This window comes from Rousettus aegyptiacus, unplaced genomic scaffold (assembly GCF_014176215.1).
Source record: "Rousettus aegyptiacus isolate mRouAeg1 unplaced genomic scaffold, mRouAeg1.p scaffold_m13_p_18, whole genome shotgun sequence".
NCBI lineage: Eukaryota > Metazoa > Chordata > Mammalia > Chiroptera > Pteropodidae > Rousettus > Rousettus aegyptiacus.
The window spans coordinates 3,439,073-3,456,784 of NW_023416293.1; the positions used below are offsets into that span (position 1 = coordinate 3,439,073).

Consider the following 17,712-nt stretch of genomic DNA (forward strand, 5'->3'; position numbering starts at 1 on the left):
TTTGAATTTTTAGAAATGTAATAAAGCAACAACTTTTGCTTCTGACTATGACAGGTTAGCTAACATACCCACCACCTTACCAAGAAGAGCTATAAAACTGGATTTAAAAAAAAAATAATACCATAGGAATACTTTCCACAGTATTCATCTGCAAGAAGGCATCGGAGAGAGAAGGTGGCTAAGACCCTATAGAGAGTAGTGCAGAGATGAGCCCCCCGTTCAGTGCCACTGATATGAAAGAGTAGCTGAGAATCCAGGAGGCCGAGCACAGTGTTCCACAGGCTCACAGGTTTGGAGGGAGAAACACTGAATTTCAATGTCCACCAAGGTGCAGAAGCCTCGGTATTCAATTCAGGCTTTAAACTGGATTCATTAAAAGGCCACATTTTAGGAATAAGGGTAAACTGGAAAGAGAGAAGACCCCTCAATGACCGAAACCCTGCCTTTAAGTAATTTAGTCCCTGATTTATCCTTAGTCCAATTGCCTGTGAGAAGTCAAATTAAATATTCTCTAAAGGAACCTCAAATTATCTCATAAAATTTTCATAAACAATGTGTCGCATGTAGTAAAAAATATCACACATCCCAGGAAGTACAACCAAATCCCTGAAAACCAAGAGAAAAAAATATGTAACAGCAAAAACAAAATAAGAATTAAAAAAAAAGAAAACCAGGAAGTCAGTATAAGCAGACCCGCAGGGATTCCTAGTATTGGAATTTTTATGTTCAAGAAAGTAGAAGTCATGATGAAGAATTTCAGCACACAGCTGGAATCTATACGAAAGAGTCAAATAGAATTTCTAGAAATGAAAAATAAAACAGCTGAAATATCCAGTAGAAGATTTTAATAGCCGATTGGATACAGCCAAGGGAAGGAGTAGGTAAGTGAAACAATCTCCAGGCTACAGTACGGCTAGAGATCAAAGAGAATGGAAATACATGGAGGAGCACATGGGACACTGGGGACCTGGCGAAGAGATCCGACGTTTGAACGTTTGCCTTCCCAGCAGTAGAGAGACTGTCGGAGAAGCAATATTTGAAGAGTTAATGGCCCATAATTCTCCAAAACCCGTGAGAAACATTTAACCACAAATTCAAGAAATGCCACAAACTATAAAGGTGATAAATAGAAATTAAATCCCACTTAGGCACATCAGAGAAAAACCACTGAAAACCAACAACCGAAGAAAATCCTAAAAGCAGCCAGAGAAGAAAGACACATTGATATTCATTCAAAGGAGCAAATGTAAACTGAAAGGTGACTTCCCAACAGAGAAAAAATGGAATCAAGAATGAAAAGGAATGACATGTTCCAAGTGCTGAAGGAAAAAACTGTCAACCTAAACTCTTACATACCATGAAGGCAAAAATTTAGAAACTCTACAGGATAAACAACCTACTTTCTTGAACAAATAATTTGCAAGAAAAATAAAAATGTCCCAGGGGAACTGCTGTGGCCTGAATGTCTGTGTCCCTCCAAACTTCATGTACTGAAACCCTGTCCCAAGCGTGATGGTGTTTGAAGGTGTAGCTTTTGGTGGGTGATCAGGTCATGAACATGGAGCCCTCATGAATGATATCAGTATCCTTATAAAAGGGAGCCCAGAGAACTGCCTCACCTCTCTAATCATGTGAGGACACGGGACAGCGGCCATCTGTCAACCATGACAAAGGCTCTCATCGGACACCGAATGCGCTGGCACCTGAATGTTGGACTTCCCAGCCTCCAGAACTGTGAGAAATAAATGTTCTCATTTAAGCCACCCGGTCTGTGGTATTCTGTGACAGTAGCCCGAATGGGCTAACATGGGAACCTATAAATAAGAGAGACTCGAAGGATATAACAACCTAATTAAACTATGTTTACTTGTCGGGATCATGGTTCAGTTTAACAAACTGTTAAGTTTTTTGATATTTTGAGATAACTGAAAATTTGAACAATTACTACCTATGTGACGATGTCAGGAAACTTGTTAAATGTGTTACATATGATCATGATACTGTCATTATAGTTAAAAAGAGTGTATTTCTAGTGATATCTGTACACAGAATATCTGGATAAAATGATGATTTCTGGTGTTTGCTTCAGAATGATACAGGAGGATGCTCAACACGGGCGTACAGATGAATTAAGAATGGTGTGGTGGTGATAACTGTTGAGGTGGGGTGATGGGCTCATGAGAAATCACTTATGCTATACTTACCATTCTTACATGAAATTGAAGTTCTTTATGTCTTTAAAAAAAAAAAAACAACATAGGGACATTTTCATACAAAAAAAAAGAGAGACGTGGTTACCAGCACCATGGGGGAGTTCTTCAGGCAAATGGAGAATGTTCACGAAGGGAAGGGATTCGTGCAGGGAGGGAGGGCAAGAAGCAAAGACAGAGGGGAGTTCAGAGAGCGCTCGTTGTTTCCTTGTTCGCTGACCAGAAGGGTGGGTGGCTGATGCTAATAAATCAGGAAGATAAGCATTTTCGAGTGGAATATGGTGAATTTTAGATTTAACAAGAGGCCTCTGAGCACCTTGGATTTCTTTTTCTAAAAGTCACGCATGTCTTAAAACTCCCTTTCAGCTCACCGCTCTGTACGAGAACCTAAGTATGCGCAACCAGCAGTTAGAGGAAGAAGTGAAAGATCTAGCAGACAAGAAGGAGTCCGTGGCACATTGGGAAGCCCAGATCACAGAAATAATTCAGTGGTGAGTGCTCTTCCAGATGCGTGTTTGTGAGTGATTTGGGGGAAAAGGGCAAGTCGTACATTCAAGAAGGTGACTAACACGTAACCTTATTTTTTGCTCTGAAACATATTAGGTACCCTAAAAGCATAGCTTTATTACTGATTCATTATTTATTACTTAAATGTGTTCCACTGTGTTTTCTGTTATGTTCCTCATTTTCCCAACTCCAACAAATATCCTGTCAGCTTTTATACAGCATCATCAAAACCTGGTGTTTTCTTTCTAAGAAAAAAAAAATTTTATTCTCTCTTAAGATAGTCCTTAAAGAACTAAAGAAAATTATTCACTAGTTACAGATGTTGCTTTCTGAGATCAAAATCGCTGTGTTCGGGATTTCTTTAAGAAACAAAGTTTGGAGAAACATTTAGAAGCGGGAAATGTGCCATCACCTTCTTTTATAATTATAACTGATTAATTCACACATGGCATTTTAAAAAATTTAAGTGGTCACAGTTTAGTTTTACCAGCTGTTCCTTAAGAGAATAGTTAACAGTAATAAAAAGAACTTAAAGAGTTTTCGAAAGAATAATTACCTTAGTAATCTTTTTATTCATTCATTAAGTGATTTCTTGTATTTGTAAAAATTTGTGTATTTTTTAATACACAAAGACAGTGGAATCCAATAAGAACTTTATTTTCTAATGATAATAGGTAGTTTAACTTTTTATATTTATTTTTTTAACTTTTTGACTCTTTTGGAAAATCATGGATGTTTGTTTATCTGAAAACAACTAGTTTCTTCATATATTTATAGACCATTCATTTGGTTGAAATTTTGATTTCTTGTACTATTATTTTAGTTTTTTAAGCATTTTTTCCATTTTCCTTACACATACCAGATTAATAACCCCCTTCTTAAATAAAATCGAAAGTGAATAAACACTGCCTTTTTTAAGTAATCTTACCCAAATGACTCCGGTATCCTGATATTGGCTTAACTGTAGAGCTTTTATGTTAACTCATCTTTGGCTTAATAACGTGACTGTTCAGTGAATATCTAAAGGAAAATGCTACTGTCATAGAAATTTGGTTCTGTTCCAAACAGTACAGTTAATGATACATTAATGTTTAATTTATGTCCTCGTCATCAAGTCTTACATTTATGAAGCAAAATCATTTTAATCTTTGGCCAAGCTTATATCAAAAACTATGACTATTTATTTGTAACTCCATTGTTACATAATCAAATTTATCATTAAGCTGTACCTGGAAATGACTTTGTAGAACACAAAGCTGATCCGACCAAATCCCAACCACGGATATGTCCCAGGAACAGGCATGAGGGATTCAGCTGGAATGGGAAGCGGTTCTGGCAAAGGAAGGAGCTTTAAGTGTGGGCTCTGAAAAGGCTCGGTGAAGGGATGAAGGCGGAGGTTTTTCATGACACCACGGACACTGTGGGCTTTTCACGTTCAAGGGAAATATGCAGAAGACAGAACTACAAGGAAGTCGCTTTGCATAAAAGCTGTTGTTTAGAAATGGACTTACATTAGACAACAGATTATTAAATACTTAGCAGGCTAAAAGTAAAAGATATATTCCCTGTTCTCAAGAGTTCTCACCTACTTGAAAGTTTACTCTCTGAGATATTCTCTCCAAGCTTATAAACATCAAGCGTCTCAGGCTGTTTACAGTCTTTTTAGTCTGTTATAGTCAAAAACGAAGTAATGCCAAACAGGGTTTTTGGAAACTTGCGATGTACAGTAATCACTCCTGTTCACAGTTTCACTTTCTGTGATTTTAACCGCAGTTCGAAAATATTAAGTGGAAAATTCCAGAAACGAGCAACTCATGAGTTTTAAATTAAGGGTCATTCTGGGTAGTGCGACGGAATCTCATGCAGACCCACACCGTCCCGCCTGGGACGTGAGTCATCCCTGGAGTCCTCAGGAGATTAAATTCTAAAGTTGCTAAAGCAAGGCTCGAGATTTAAACTTTTCTGCTGCACACATCACAGGCACATATTCATTTTCCTAAAATGTACTTTCCTCATAGCTATTCAGTGGCCCGAATTTTGTCTTTGAAAACAAGCAGCCTGCACAAAGCGAATATTCTTCCCCAAAGTTTGTTAGAGTCTACTTCTGAGCACTGGAAATTTCAGCTTTTTTCTTCGTGGAATTATAGCTTCCTGTATACCAGCAGTTTCCATTCTTGAGAATAGCACCTTCTTATGTAGATTTTCATGCTAGTGCTCTCTGCCCCTGGTCTTCCACCTTTTTTTGGAGGAGATATAACAAAACACACACTTTCTCTCGAGACATTCCAATATGTGCAATTTGTCTTATTGAATATAATTCAAAAACATTTTTATCCAAAATTATAATAGTTACATCAGCAAGATAGTCTTAAGACAGTAAATAAAAACTAAGTTTCAGTAGACTTCAATCTTTTTCTCTTTAATTCTTTTATGATTTTAGAAAACAGAAGAGCTTTATTACAATACAACTTTGATTTTTTGCAGAATATTCTGCTTTAAACTTTCTACATAAAGTGTGCTTCAGTTTTAAGAAGGGTGTGTTGGGTTTTTATAACATAAAATGGTAGAATCCAATTAATGAGAAATCTTAACATTTTTAGAAATCGTGAGAGAGATGGAGGGGAGGAAGGGAAGTAAAGATATTAGCTTTAAAGAGTATTAATTCTGTGGTTCACAGGTAAAGTTTTACTAATTTATCAGATATGAGTAATGTGGACCTTGCTAAACACAGCGAGCTTTAACTCGTAGATAATTGAACCAGTCAGTACACTTCTTCCTCTTGATGACAGTATTGTGGTAGACCTTTAAATTTCTATCACTTTTCACTTATTTCTTTATGATGCTTTAAAATAATGTATATCTCACTGAAGTTTATATGTTTCTTTTACTTAAGTACTTTATGTATATGTATTCTAGGGTCAGTGATGAAAAGGATGCACGAGGATACCTTCAGGCCTTAGCTTCCAAAATGACTGAAGAATTAGAAGCATTAAGAAATTCCAGCTTGGGTACACGAGCCACAGTAAGCTGCCATTCTGCACAGAGACTTATCAAGGGCCGGGGGCGGGGGGGGGGGGGGGGTGGTTCAGAAAACATTCTAATAAATCTGAGTACTTAGATCTGTGCGTCTAGGCTTCAGCCTGATTTCCATAAAATTTTTCATGAGAAATCAGCCCAAGTCTTTAGAAATCATAACATAGCTGCTTGACTATAATTTGTATGGCTAGCCATTATTTGTAATAACTATAAAAATAAACACATATGTGAGCCTATGTTTATTTCTGAATTTAGTGAAAAATGATATGTTTTCACAAGCAATGTTTTCTGTAATTAGAGAAAGATAGGGCTTTTAAGCAGTTTCCAAATTTATTCAGATTAGTAAATTTAAATGTTAAAAATAAAATAGGATGGAGCTGAAAACAGTCATATCATTTCATAGGATATGCCCTGGAAAATGCGTCGTTTTGCGAAACTGGACATGTCAGCTAGACTGGAGTTGCAGTCAGCTCTGGACGCAGAAATAAGAGCCAAACAGGCCATCCAGGAAGAGCTGAATAAAGTTAAAGCATCTAACATCCTAACGGAATGGTAAGGCTTAATAATACAGTCCTGCTAGAATAACTTCCGCGTTGGTCCAAAAGTGTTTGGAGAGAAGTTACATGTTTAGTTTCCTACCTATCAGTTTTTTCTCACGTGATGACCGGAAGTTATGAAGGTTTGAAAATGCATGGATGCCTTCAAGCCTTGTTTGCAGTCGATAGGATTTTAATACAGTGTTGTTCTTCTCTGACTTGTTTGTAAAGTGGAATTATTAGTACTAATTAATATTCTGTTATTTACTTTTCCCCTTATTTGCAAATTTTAGTTGATTCTCATTTTATTCCATTAAATTTCAAATTCTCTCATGTTCAGGATTAACATGTTAGTATAAGAATACCATGTGGTCAGACCAGAATACAGTCATCTGAAAATTCTGGCCTGTGTCATAGATCTTTTACAATGAAAGTTCTATTGATGGTAAATTTCATAATGGTATCATATATTTTAGTTTTAATTGTTTTCATGTTCTTTTATTTGTTTAAAAAAAAAAAGTATATACTTCACAGTCTCTGGCAAAGTTAGCTAATGAATGTTTCCTCAGTTTTTATCACAACAGCAGAGCAAATTATACTCTGAAAAATTATAAAATGAAAATCACAATTGGATTGGATATAAACGTGGTTCAGGATCTGTCAATATAGGCGATATAGAGAAACAATAGAAAGTTCATATTACAGATAAAAATATAGATAGAAAAATCCTTTCGGTTCTTGGAATACCTCAAGTTTCAAAAGGTATTCAGTCATAAATAGAAATCTAGTTCCATAAATTCAGGTTTTAATGGTGTGAAACCTTAATCTTAAACTGCAGTCATTCATGTTTTGCATCAAATTATAGGCCAGATACATGGGAGCCCAGCTGAATTATAAATTCTTGTTATAAATAATCTAGACATAAATTAAGTATGCTTTACTTAAACGTGCTAGAGTGACATTGAAAATGGAGGGGAGGGGCACTTTTTCTGAAGAGTATGAATTGATCCCAGCATAAGGAGCCTACTGAATGTCATTCCTGGGTTGTAATTTGTAATAATGCTCTTCTTGTACCTAGGACATATAGATTTATACATTTGTTCATAAATGGGGGATATGAGTCAAACAAAATTATAAACATATGTATATATATACTCTCTCATTGTTCTCTATGAAAGAAGTCTTAACAGAACTCTAAAGTTAAGTTGTGATTTTATAACATTTTTTAAATTTAATAATTTAGCTTAAGGTCAGCAACTTTTTCTATGAAAGGACAGATAGTAAATATTTTGAGGCCATAAAGTCTCTGTGTACCCAGCTCTAATTTTGTAGGCCAAAGCTGCCGTAGGCAATATGTAAATGAACGGGCCTGCCATGTTCCAGCAAAACTGTATTTACATAGTAGGTGACAGGCTGGATTTGTCCTTACAGTAGTTCGCAGCTTCCCTAATTTAGCATGACTGACATTTAAACCAAATAAGTCCAACATGATGGCTCACTAATCAGTAATAAAGATAATGACATTTTCCTTTTTTTCCCCTTCCTTAAGTAAACTAAAAGATTCAGAGAAGAAGAACTTGGAACTACTATCAGAGATTGAACAACTGATAAAGGACACTGAAGAACTTAGATCTGAAAAGGGTATGGGAATGTTTTTTGCATCAATCAGGACTTACTGTTCTGTTATTAATACAGTTTATTATGCAAAAACCAACGTATCGTGTAGGTGGAAGACTTGCTCACGTAGCGTCCTGGCCTCATACGGGTGTGGGACGTGCTCACATTGGCATTCTAGTCTCGAGTCCTTTTGTTTTACTTAACACAGATTGTTTTAAAGATTTCATAGTAACAGAAAAACCCACTTGGCCATAAATTTAACTTTTTCAGTGTTGTGGACATTTTCACAATATTTTTATGATTGGGGAAAATTATTATTTTATAAGTATTTTATCCTATTCCTCAATGTTATGGGGAAGTCACTCCCAGGATAGTTGAGGAAGCAATGTATGAAATAAGTAAGGCTTAATCTAATTCAGAATTAAAAGGGCAGATGAAAAACTATTTTGGCGTTTCAGCATCGTCTTCCGTGTTCGATTGTTAAATTGCTTACCCTGTGGGATTTCCCGGGATTTATTCCCATTTTCTCGTAAATATTACTTGAGCATTTTTTCATTAGTTTGAAAAGCAACTCAGAGTGCTTCGTAGCTCTATTACATGAACTTAAACTTTCTTTCCATAATGTGAGCATTAAGAAAGTAAAGATTTAATAAAAAGTAATTTAGAATGTTCTTTTCTAAAATGAAGGCATCTCTTATATGCAGTTATTGGAACCCCATTTCCTGACAAAGTCAGCATTCCCGACCGAACAGTGCCGTGGTCCGTGGGCGTTCTGTCGTGCTCGTGTGCTTCCCTGTCTTTTCCTAACCCTGTAGCACACAGTGGTGTGACGCCGGTTGGGTCTCTGCATCTGCTTTAAAATTGTGCACATAAAGGGGTTAAACATTAAAAAGCCATTGAAAGTAGTAGATGTGCAATGACTGTTGATTGAATGTCCTAGTGAACAAGAAAGGAAAGAACCCAGAAAAAGTGAATTAGGAGCTCAGATTAAGAGCACAAGGTATTGTGCTGAAATGAGAATCCAGCTGGGTTTTTATACATGAAGAAAGGAAGGGAACTATGTATATTATTTAGTGAGTAAAGGAAAAAAGAATGTGAGACATGGAGGACTTGTGGCCCTAAAGACACTTTACACAGGAAAGAGACCAATGCACAATACTTAATGTAACGCACCCGATGACATCAACCTCATCTTCTTCGGAATAGACGTAAACTTGTGAGGAAAAGAAACGTTTATCGCATTGCTTTATGAAAGCATATTAACCTATAGCTTTTCATTTGGATTTTGAATATTGCAGGATAATAAAATTTCACTGTATGTTGTAATGTGATGTACTGTACTACTTCATATAATGTAATATTTACTAAACGAGGGCAAGGTTTTTTTTTTCTGCCTTATTTATATGATATCCCTAGTATCTAAAAAGGGTTTGGCATAGGCTCATAATAGGCTCTCAACAAATATTTATCAACTGAATGAATTTCTTAACATTCTGCCTTATCTAGCAACTATGGTACATTATTAGAGAGTAACATGAAAAGCATACAAATTAGTCGATGTTAGGTCCTAAGGATATGGAAATCAAAAATGTATGCTTGGTTAGTTCAGCTTTTTCCTCCCTAGTACTTGTTATACATATATTTTAAAAATTATTTTGGAAATGGTTCATTTAAAAGTTAACACCATAGCCAAAATATATACACATAAAATTTTTAAATTAGTATGAGAAAAGCTAAGTTTTGAATTCTTCATTCTGTCAATAAAACAATATCTAAATCCAAATTGAGGCCTTGATAAAAGTTTTTTTCCATAATTAAATGTTTGTTTTATCATTGCATTATTTTCTTATCAAAGATTATTTATATCAAGCACTTATGCTTGATAAGAGTATTACAAAACAGAAACCTTGTTTGGTGAGAAATTAGCTTAAAAAAATCAGGGTCCTATTTTTTAAATTCAAGTCTACCAAAAGATTTAATGTGGTGGTGTTTTTTTTATGAAAAGAAATTTAAGAACTCAAGTTAAGAAACAAGTGTTTCATAGAGACTGATAATAATTTAACTATTAAGTGATATTCCAAAAAACATTTATATAATTTGTTTTTTAAAAAATGTAGAGTTAATAATATTGATCAACTTTAAAATATAGTAGTTTTCGAACAGCTTTTAATAGGTTCAGACAGGAAAGGTTACCCATGAAAATTAGTTTTAATTGTTCTAGTCTTAAAAAAAGTTGCTGCTGTCTTCTAGGTATAGAGCACCAAGACTCACAGCATTCTTTCTTGGCATTTTTGAATACGCCTACCGATGCTCTGGATCAATTTGAAGTAAGTATTAAGCTTTTCAGATGTCTTCCGTGGTCAATTTAAAAATCACTTTGTGATTTAAAGTTCACTTGTGATAAAACTTTTATTGCATCCCACGTACAAGGAAACTACAATCACATTTGTATTTAAAAAAACATGTAAGAAAGGTCTAAATATGAGAGTCATTATAAAATTTAAAGGCAATTTCACCTCTTCCCCTGAGAAACAGTAAGTGCAGAACAAATCCTAACTTGAAATAATTTTGACACTATTTTTTCTGCAAAAGCATAACGCCACAGTAAAAAGCAATTGAAAATGTCAGAGCTCACAATAGGGCAGTGCCTGTTCTAGTTACAAATTAATTCAGTTTTTTAGAGGTATGTATGTAACAGGAATGCTTTTCTTAAAAAAAGTATTACATAGAGTGTATTCAGCAGATTCTATGTTAATGAAATAGTGATTCTATTACTATCACTCTTTGGTACTTAAATTCCTTGCTATAATATTTTTTTGCAATAGAAAGTATATTTTTGTTCCAGAAAATTTAAGTTAGTGATTATATCTGTATTTAGCACGTGATCATATATCTCTGTGCAAGGCATTGTTCTGGTACTTGGAGATACAGACACTGTCCCACCCTCCGGGAGCTTACGTTTTAGTGGGAACAGTGAGAGGCAGAGATGATGGTTCCTACCTCCAGTTGTTATTTTCTGAAGTGCTTACATCGAATTCGATTATTGATGATTTGCCTTGAGATTCATTTTATTACATTCGGTCACAGTATCTGAACTGTATTTCATTCGTTTGGGAAAGGGAAAAAGAAACACCATTTAAAAAGTAATTAATGAATTTCTAAGTTCCTTGAAAAACAATGGTAGTGACTGCTTTTCTCATTTATTTATTTGAATTAATGTCATTTGCCTTTCAATTGTTTTACAGAGTTTTGATTTATTATTTGTTCTTATTAAATTGCTTCATCCATATTTTCTATTTTTTTATTGCTGTATTCGTTAAATAGGATTCCTTTTCTTCTTCCTCATCTTCACTGATTGATTTTTTGGATGACGTAAGTCTTTGATTTTCAAACCAATGCATCCTTCAGTAAAAGAGATCAGTGAATTGATATGAAGAATTTGCCTAATGCAGTCAGTTTTAGGAATATTACATTTGATAATTTCTTTGTGAGCCATAATTTGCTTCCTTCTTATGTTAAATGTAATTACAAATTTATTATTATTAAACATTACAAAGTAAAAATGTACTTTGAAAAATTGGCCATCAGAGAATTTCTGTATTTTCATTATTTGCAACAGTTCTGAAAACTGGATTGCTTATTTGATTGTCATCACTATGTAGCTATATATCAATTATTGCTCATTTTTATTTTTTATGGTGGTTTCTATTTCACATTCTTCGTTTCTTTTCAGCACCTACTGTTTAATTCTTTTGTTACTTATGAATAAACCTCTGATGGTATAATCAGAAAAAAATGACAAGTTTTATTAAATCTTCCAGGAGATTTTATCGTAACAGTGATTGAGTACAAATCATTTTTTATGCTGACAGCATTTCTCTTTTAATGTGGAAAGTGATTTTAGTTCACATATGTACTGTATGCACTATAAATTGACTGCATTATCATTTTCTCTTCTAAATTCTATACACTTAGTAATATAGAAGTTCACAATGTATGTGATTCATTCTTTTTACAGAAATACCAGCATTCTCTTTATTCTACATTAAATAGGTTAATAATCCTTGTCATAAAGCATTTTGTTATCATGCTAAACACTCAGTCTTTCCAGAAATTGGGAAATAAAATTGATTCAAATGCAGAAATTATACATTGAACTGTTTTTTAAAGTAGTGGAAATTCTTTAAATGTTTTATTTTTCCCTTTTATTAAATATAATGATTATATTCAGAAGAATGTTTAACATAATGTCTCACTAAAGGAAACTCTTGATCTAGATTTTGAAAACGTATTTTTAAAGTGATTTTCGATATTGTTGAAATATTTATACCAAAGTGTGCATCTTTCCATTCTAAATGGGAACTATTTATCATTCTTGAGACAAATAATTATTCTAGTTAATTCTACAGTGTGATGAAAAGAACACTCTCTTGATGTACAATAGTATTTCATGCTATAATCTGCTATATATTTTCCTATAAGAAAACATTCAATATGGTATTTTCATGCAACTATCATTTGCCTTAAAAAATGGGAAGTTTGAATAAATTATTTTAATCGTTCTTTCTACTGGAAAACCATTTTCATTGTTCTTTCAAACAAACTCTTCTCTGCATTCCCTTTTCTCCCACAACAGTCTTTGAATGTGAAGCAGTCATAGTCTGTGTCTTGGCAGATAGGCCAGCTCTCCTCAGCAGCGGAGCCCGCGGGGACGCTCGCCTCAGGGGCAGCAGTTTGTCTCTGTCCTCAGTGCTGTGTGCCACCGCCACCGCCCAGCCGTGGCCACCATTTCCTGCTTGCACTTTTCCTCCAAGAGAACCTTTCTTGTCCTTCACCTACTTTTATCCGACATAAACTCAGTTTAAACATACAACTAAATTTTAAAACAGTACAAAGGAACTTTACAACTGTTATAAAGTAATATAGTTTACTTTATAACTACGATAAAGTAAAAAGGAATTGAGCTCATAAAGGCTCTTGAATGTTTATGATTCAGGCTCCAGCTCTTCAAAGGCATGGTTTTTCCCTCATTTGCTGTCTAAGCTCTCTTCTCCCAATTTATTGGTTAGGCCCATGATTTGACTCAAATTCTGTCTCTGCTGCTTTCTAGGTGTATGATTTGGACCAAGTTATCTAACCTTTCTATGCCCCAGTTTTCTCATTGGACAAACAGGGATAACAATAGTACAAATCTCATATATAGTTGTTTGAGAATTTTTTAAAATGCATGGAAGTCTCTCAGTAATACTGGTTATTATTTTCTTACTAGTAACAGGCCACTTCCTCTCCCTTCCTATATTCTCTTTAGCTTCCTTCCTTGTCCGTCAATTCAGTTTTACTTCACTGCTTCGCTCTTCACCACTCATCCTTCCACCCACCACCAATATGAATCCCTGCAACTTCCTCCAGAGTTAGCAGATCACAACATTACCATTGGGAAGTGATTTTTCACCTGTCAGAGCAAAGGCCAGCAGTCAGCTCCCATTAAAATATATATATATATATATATATATTTTGTATTCTTAATTCATATTTTATGGCATAAACCTCTTCTCTCTATAGTTTATAATTTTGTCTACCCTTCTCGAATCGTCATCCAGTTCATCCTCAAAGTCATAGTAGAAATATATTTTCAATAATGGTATTCAATCTTTGATATGCTTGGGTTCAGCGTCCAAGATATTTAGTATAACATTCAAGTTCTGAAACTTCCTCTCTCATAGGGATTTGAATTATTAAAGAATAAATCTTGATTATTCTTCGTACCAGAACTAGTTATGTTATTGTGCATGATGCTTATAATACATAACTGCCCTCTATAGTCAGTAGACTCTAATGCTAAACTAACCCATAGAACACATTCTCTAGTTCTTTTTTGTTTTCTCTCATTGCTATAGAAAAGTAAAAAATGTTATGTGGAAGATCTAACATTTTAATTGTAGCTAGAACTTGCAGGTATAGGAGGGAATAGGGCTAGTATCCCGCGAAATTGCAGAAATGAAGTTTTCTTTGGGGTGCACGTATCGTTGACCTTCTCTGCCTGGCACCCCATGGCAGCCTGGTGCCCTCATACCACCCTCCGCCTCTGCAGAGCAGTAGCCAGCACCCCGTCCTCTGAAATCACCTCTACTGTTTTTCTTAACCCTCCTGCACAGGTCTATTGAAATTATAATTCCTTTACTTAGAACAGTGCACATATCCACCCGCCCCCCCCCCCCTGACTTTTCCTCAGTATGTTTTGCCTGTTAACTCAGAATTCAAACAAACGCTAGGATTTGGGGTACTGTGGGAAGACATTTGGATCAAGATGCTTTTAAGTTATGGTGCTTCGACAGCTCTGCGTGTGTGAGAGTGGCCTTGGCCGACAGGAAGGCGCACACCTGGCACCCGTCTCGTCTTTCTCCCTGGTTCAGGCAAAGCACAGTACATTCTCGACACTCTGCTTCTGTGACACGGGAGAACTTAGGCATTTGGCTTTTCTGCATGTAGAATCATAGACTTTTGAAGGAGAAAAGAACCTTAGAAAATATTTGATCTGGTGGTTTTAACCATTTTTTGTCATGACACTCTCCCATTAGTAAGTTTTTTTAGGATTTGGGATTAGCGATAAAGGGGATATATATTACATTCTTTAGGACAGGGAGTTTTAGTTCATTTTAAGAGCAACTGGGACCACTTTGATAAGTGGTCTCTTGGGTAAGGTATTCCCAGATGAGGAGTGAAGACAGCAGTAGAACGCACACCAGAGTCCCTTCTGCTGTGGGAATTATTCCCTCTTCTACCCTCATCTTTTCTCCCAGCCCCTTGATCCCAATCCAGGACGGCTCACGATCACTCCACGTTAGCCCCGGCCTCACCCTCCGGTAGCAAACCAGGCCAGGGCAGAAGGAGCACGGCAGCCCGGGCTTCCCCATCAGTCCCCATCGTCCCAGTGCTAACAGATCCAGGGGCCATCAGACCGAGCTTACAGAAGCTTCCCCTTTTGCTCATTTCATCTTCTTTTCAACAAACCCCCAAAAATGTTTGACTTGACTGTATTGATGGTAATACTAAGTATAGTCTAATAAATGAACAACTTGTTTTTATATTTGATAAACATATTGTCATCTATTAAATGAATGCCAGATAAGTTTTAAGTTTTAATGAATTACAGTTCTACACTCTGTTCACAAAAGTGGACATTGCCTATTTACCTGGCAAATGAGAATGTACCCACTCGCTTTTTGAAGGTTGCTGAGGGAAGAGCAAGTCAAGGAATTAGGGGCAAACATACAGGAATAGAAGTGGTAGCGATAGCCCAGCCGTCTGGTCCTAATCTTGTTCTCTCGTAAGCTGGCGTGTTAAGAGCAGCAGGTAGTCTGAGGGTATTAGAAAGCTGAGTTCTACGCTTGGTTTTAGTCCCATGTAAAATCTTACTAAGATGCTCCAAAATATTTAATTTCAGTTTCTGGCTCCTGGCTCCCTTCATTCATCTCTTGCTTTTAACATTGTTCTGTTCCCTAGTTTCTTTCATACTCTGGCTTAACGAGTCACAGAAATCTGAGGCTTAGCAGCTTAGTTTTAGCCGTCCGGGGACAGTTGATCATGTGTGAGGATTGATGGAAGACGGAATTTTAAAACACAGATTATAAAGATTTCTTAATCCTATGACCAAAACTCGGCCTACATCCTCCTGAGAAATCACTGCACTCCTGAAATTTCCTCGTTTAATTCTTATTTTTTAAACTTTCCCCCAAATCTTAAGCACAACGTAACTTTCACATTTCACAAAGTTGTCATATGTGCGGTTCATCCATAATTCATTCAGGCAATATGTTATATTGTGTTATTGTGTGTAGTATATATTTTTTATTTATGGCATATCATAATATATTTAGGCAATCTAGAAGGGAAGAACCATGACTACATAGTCTGTTACCTCCTCAATATTTTATTAAATAAGATGTCTGAAATTCATTAACTTACCTTAGAATGTATTAGCCACATATGTGTCCATAAGATAAATTACTTATGGTGTCTGCTTGTATGCTTATTTCTATAATCAGCCTTAAAGTTCCGGTGGCAATTTATAGACCTAGATGTAAAATATACTTTTTAAAATGATATATGATTACATATTAAGACAACATACTGGTTTCCAGTGTTTGGTATGAGACCAATTTCAATGTTTATAGAAAATCATGGTGTGCGTGGTGTGTATGAGAGAGAGTGAGTGTGTTGTCCTCTAATTGCACCATCAGTAAAAGTATAATTTGCCCTTTTCTATTGAAAACATAAAAATAGTTGTCTAATTTATAGGTAGACACTTTGGAAAGAACATTAATACTACGGCGATTTAGCATCATTATTAGTTTTATACAGTGACAACTCAGAAAATGTGTTCTTCAAATGCAAAGACAGACTTCTGACTTATTTTTAGTATAGCGGTAATATATTTACTCTGAGCTATTCACGCTCTTTTTCATGGTTTTAGCATGATCTAGAAGAAAATAAAAAGTAAAAGATTTCTCTATGTTAAACATTTCTGCACTTTTTAAGTATGTAATACTATGCTCTGCCCAAAGGCAGATACTAGTATAAATCAGACCTAGAACTAAACCTCAAAATGCTTATCAGAAGAAATAAATACATAGTTATATACTGTTTGAGGTAGAAAGTACTAAATGCCGTAAGACACACTTAGGTTAAGTACTGTGGAATTTCAGAAGGATTCATACAGACTTTATACTTAGTATAGTTCAATATTTCCTACCCTTAAGGATCTGAGTCTGGCAGAAAAGACAAACATCTAAATAAGTAATTATAACACCATTGGGAGAAGTACAGTAATAAAAGATAGGGACGCATATCATGGGAGTATAAAGGAGAGACGTCTAACTGAACCAGGAGGGTCCAGAAAAGCTTTCTAAAAGCGATGTTGCCTGAGCCGGGTCTGCCTAGGTGATTATTTATGGTCAGTAAAATAGACGAGGAGCTGGATCGGAGCACATTCTGGCAGGTGGAGCTCCGTGGGGCAGAGGAGGGAGAGGCCTGGGAGATTTCAGTTCAGTTTGCTGAAAGCAAGAAGGGTAAAGCAGGGAGTGATAAGAAATGAGTTTGAAGAGAAGCAGGGCCAGAATCAGGGTGACTCTGCCTTCCCCTGGTGGAGCTGAGGCTCCATCTGTGCAGTGTGTAGTAATTGTTAAAAGGTTTAACAGAGGGGAAAGGTGGCCAACTTCGTTTAGGACAGGTTACATTTGAGGAACCTGAGAGATGTGTGCGTGAAGACGCCCGCAGATGATTTTCTGGATGGATCAGAGGTTGAGGAAAAGGCTTTGAACCGGCACCAAAGGTTTGGAAATGATGGTGTAGTTGGAAGTAAACGATGTCTCCCAGGGAAAGATTTTCTGGACCCTTCTGGTTCAGAGCAGAGCAGAAGCCTGGTACCTCTCTTCGGGAGGGGCTGGGAGAATGAGACTCCCCAGGGAGAAGGAGGAGCAGTGGTCCGGGGGATGAGGTTACTGGGGAAAGTGTCGTGTCACCAAAACGAAGGGACTGCAGAGTTTTAAAGTGGGAACGGTCAGCCGCCTCGGGTGCAGCCAAGGGGGCCGGTAGGATAGGACAAACAGGAACGACTGACCTCAGCAGCATTTCATTAGAGTGATTGAAGCAGACGCCAAATTGTATTATATTGAGAAGAGAATCCAGAGACTTGGAGTACAGACCCTGATCTTACACTGTTTTTGAGAAATCTAAGAAAGTTTGAATCCTAGCTCCAGCACGTAATCTGTTTTGTGACCTGTGGCAAGTTAATCTGTTCTCTTCAT

At 36.2% G+C, this 17,712-nt stretch overlaps 1 protein-coding gene across 15 annotated transcripts in view; it reads left to right on the plus strand.

Moving 5' to 3' along the window:
- Positions 1-17,712, plus strand: part of CDC42BPA (CDC42 binding protein kinase alpha) — a 214,874-nt gene that overhangs the window by 148,775 nt on the left and 48,387 nt on the right. For 9 of the 15 annotated variants that reach the window (XM_016157423.2, XM_016157428.2, XM_016157425.2 and 6 more), the window contains 6 exons: positions 2,577-2,701; positions 5,634-5,739; positions 6,157-6,305; positions 7,839-7,930; positions 10,157-10,233; positions 11,231-11,278. In XM_016157423.2, coding sequence (XP_016012909.1) covers positions 2,577-2,701; positions 5,634-5,739; positions 6,157-6,305; positions 7,839-7,930; positions 10,157-10,233; positions 11,231-11,278 — 597 coding nt within the window. The remainder of the gene's footprint in view (positions 1-2,576; positions 2,702-5,633; positions 5,740-6,156; positions 6,306-7,838; positions 7,931-10,156; positions 10,234-11,230; positions 11,279-17,712) is intronic. The other 6 variants (XM_036235379.1, XM_036235380.1, XM_036235384.1 and 3 more) reach the window with 1 other exon arrangement.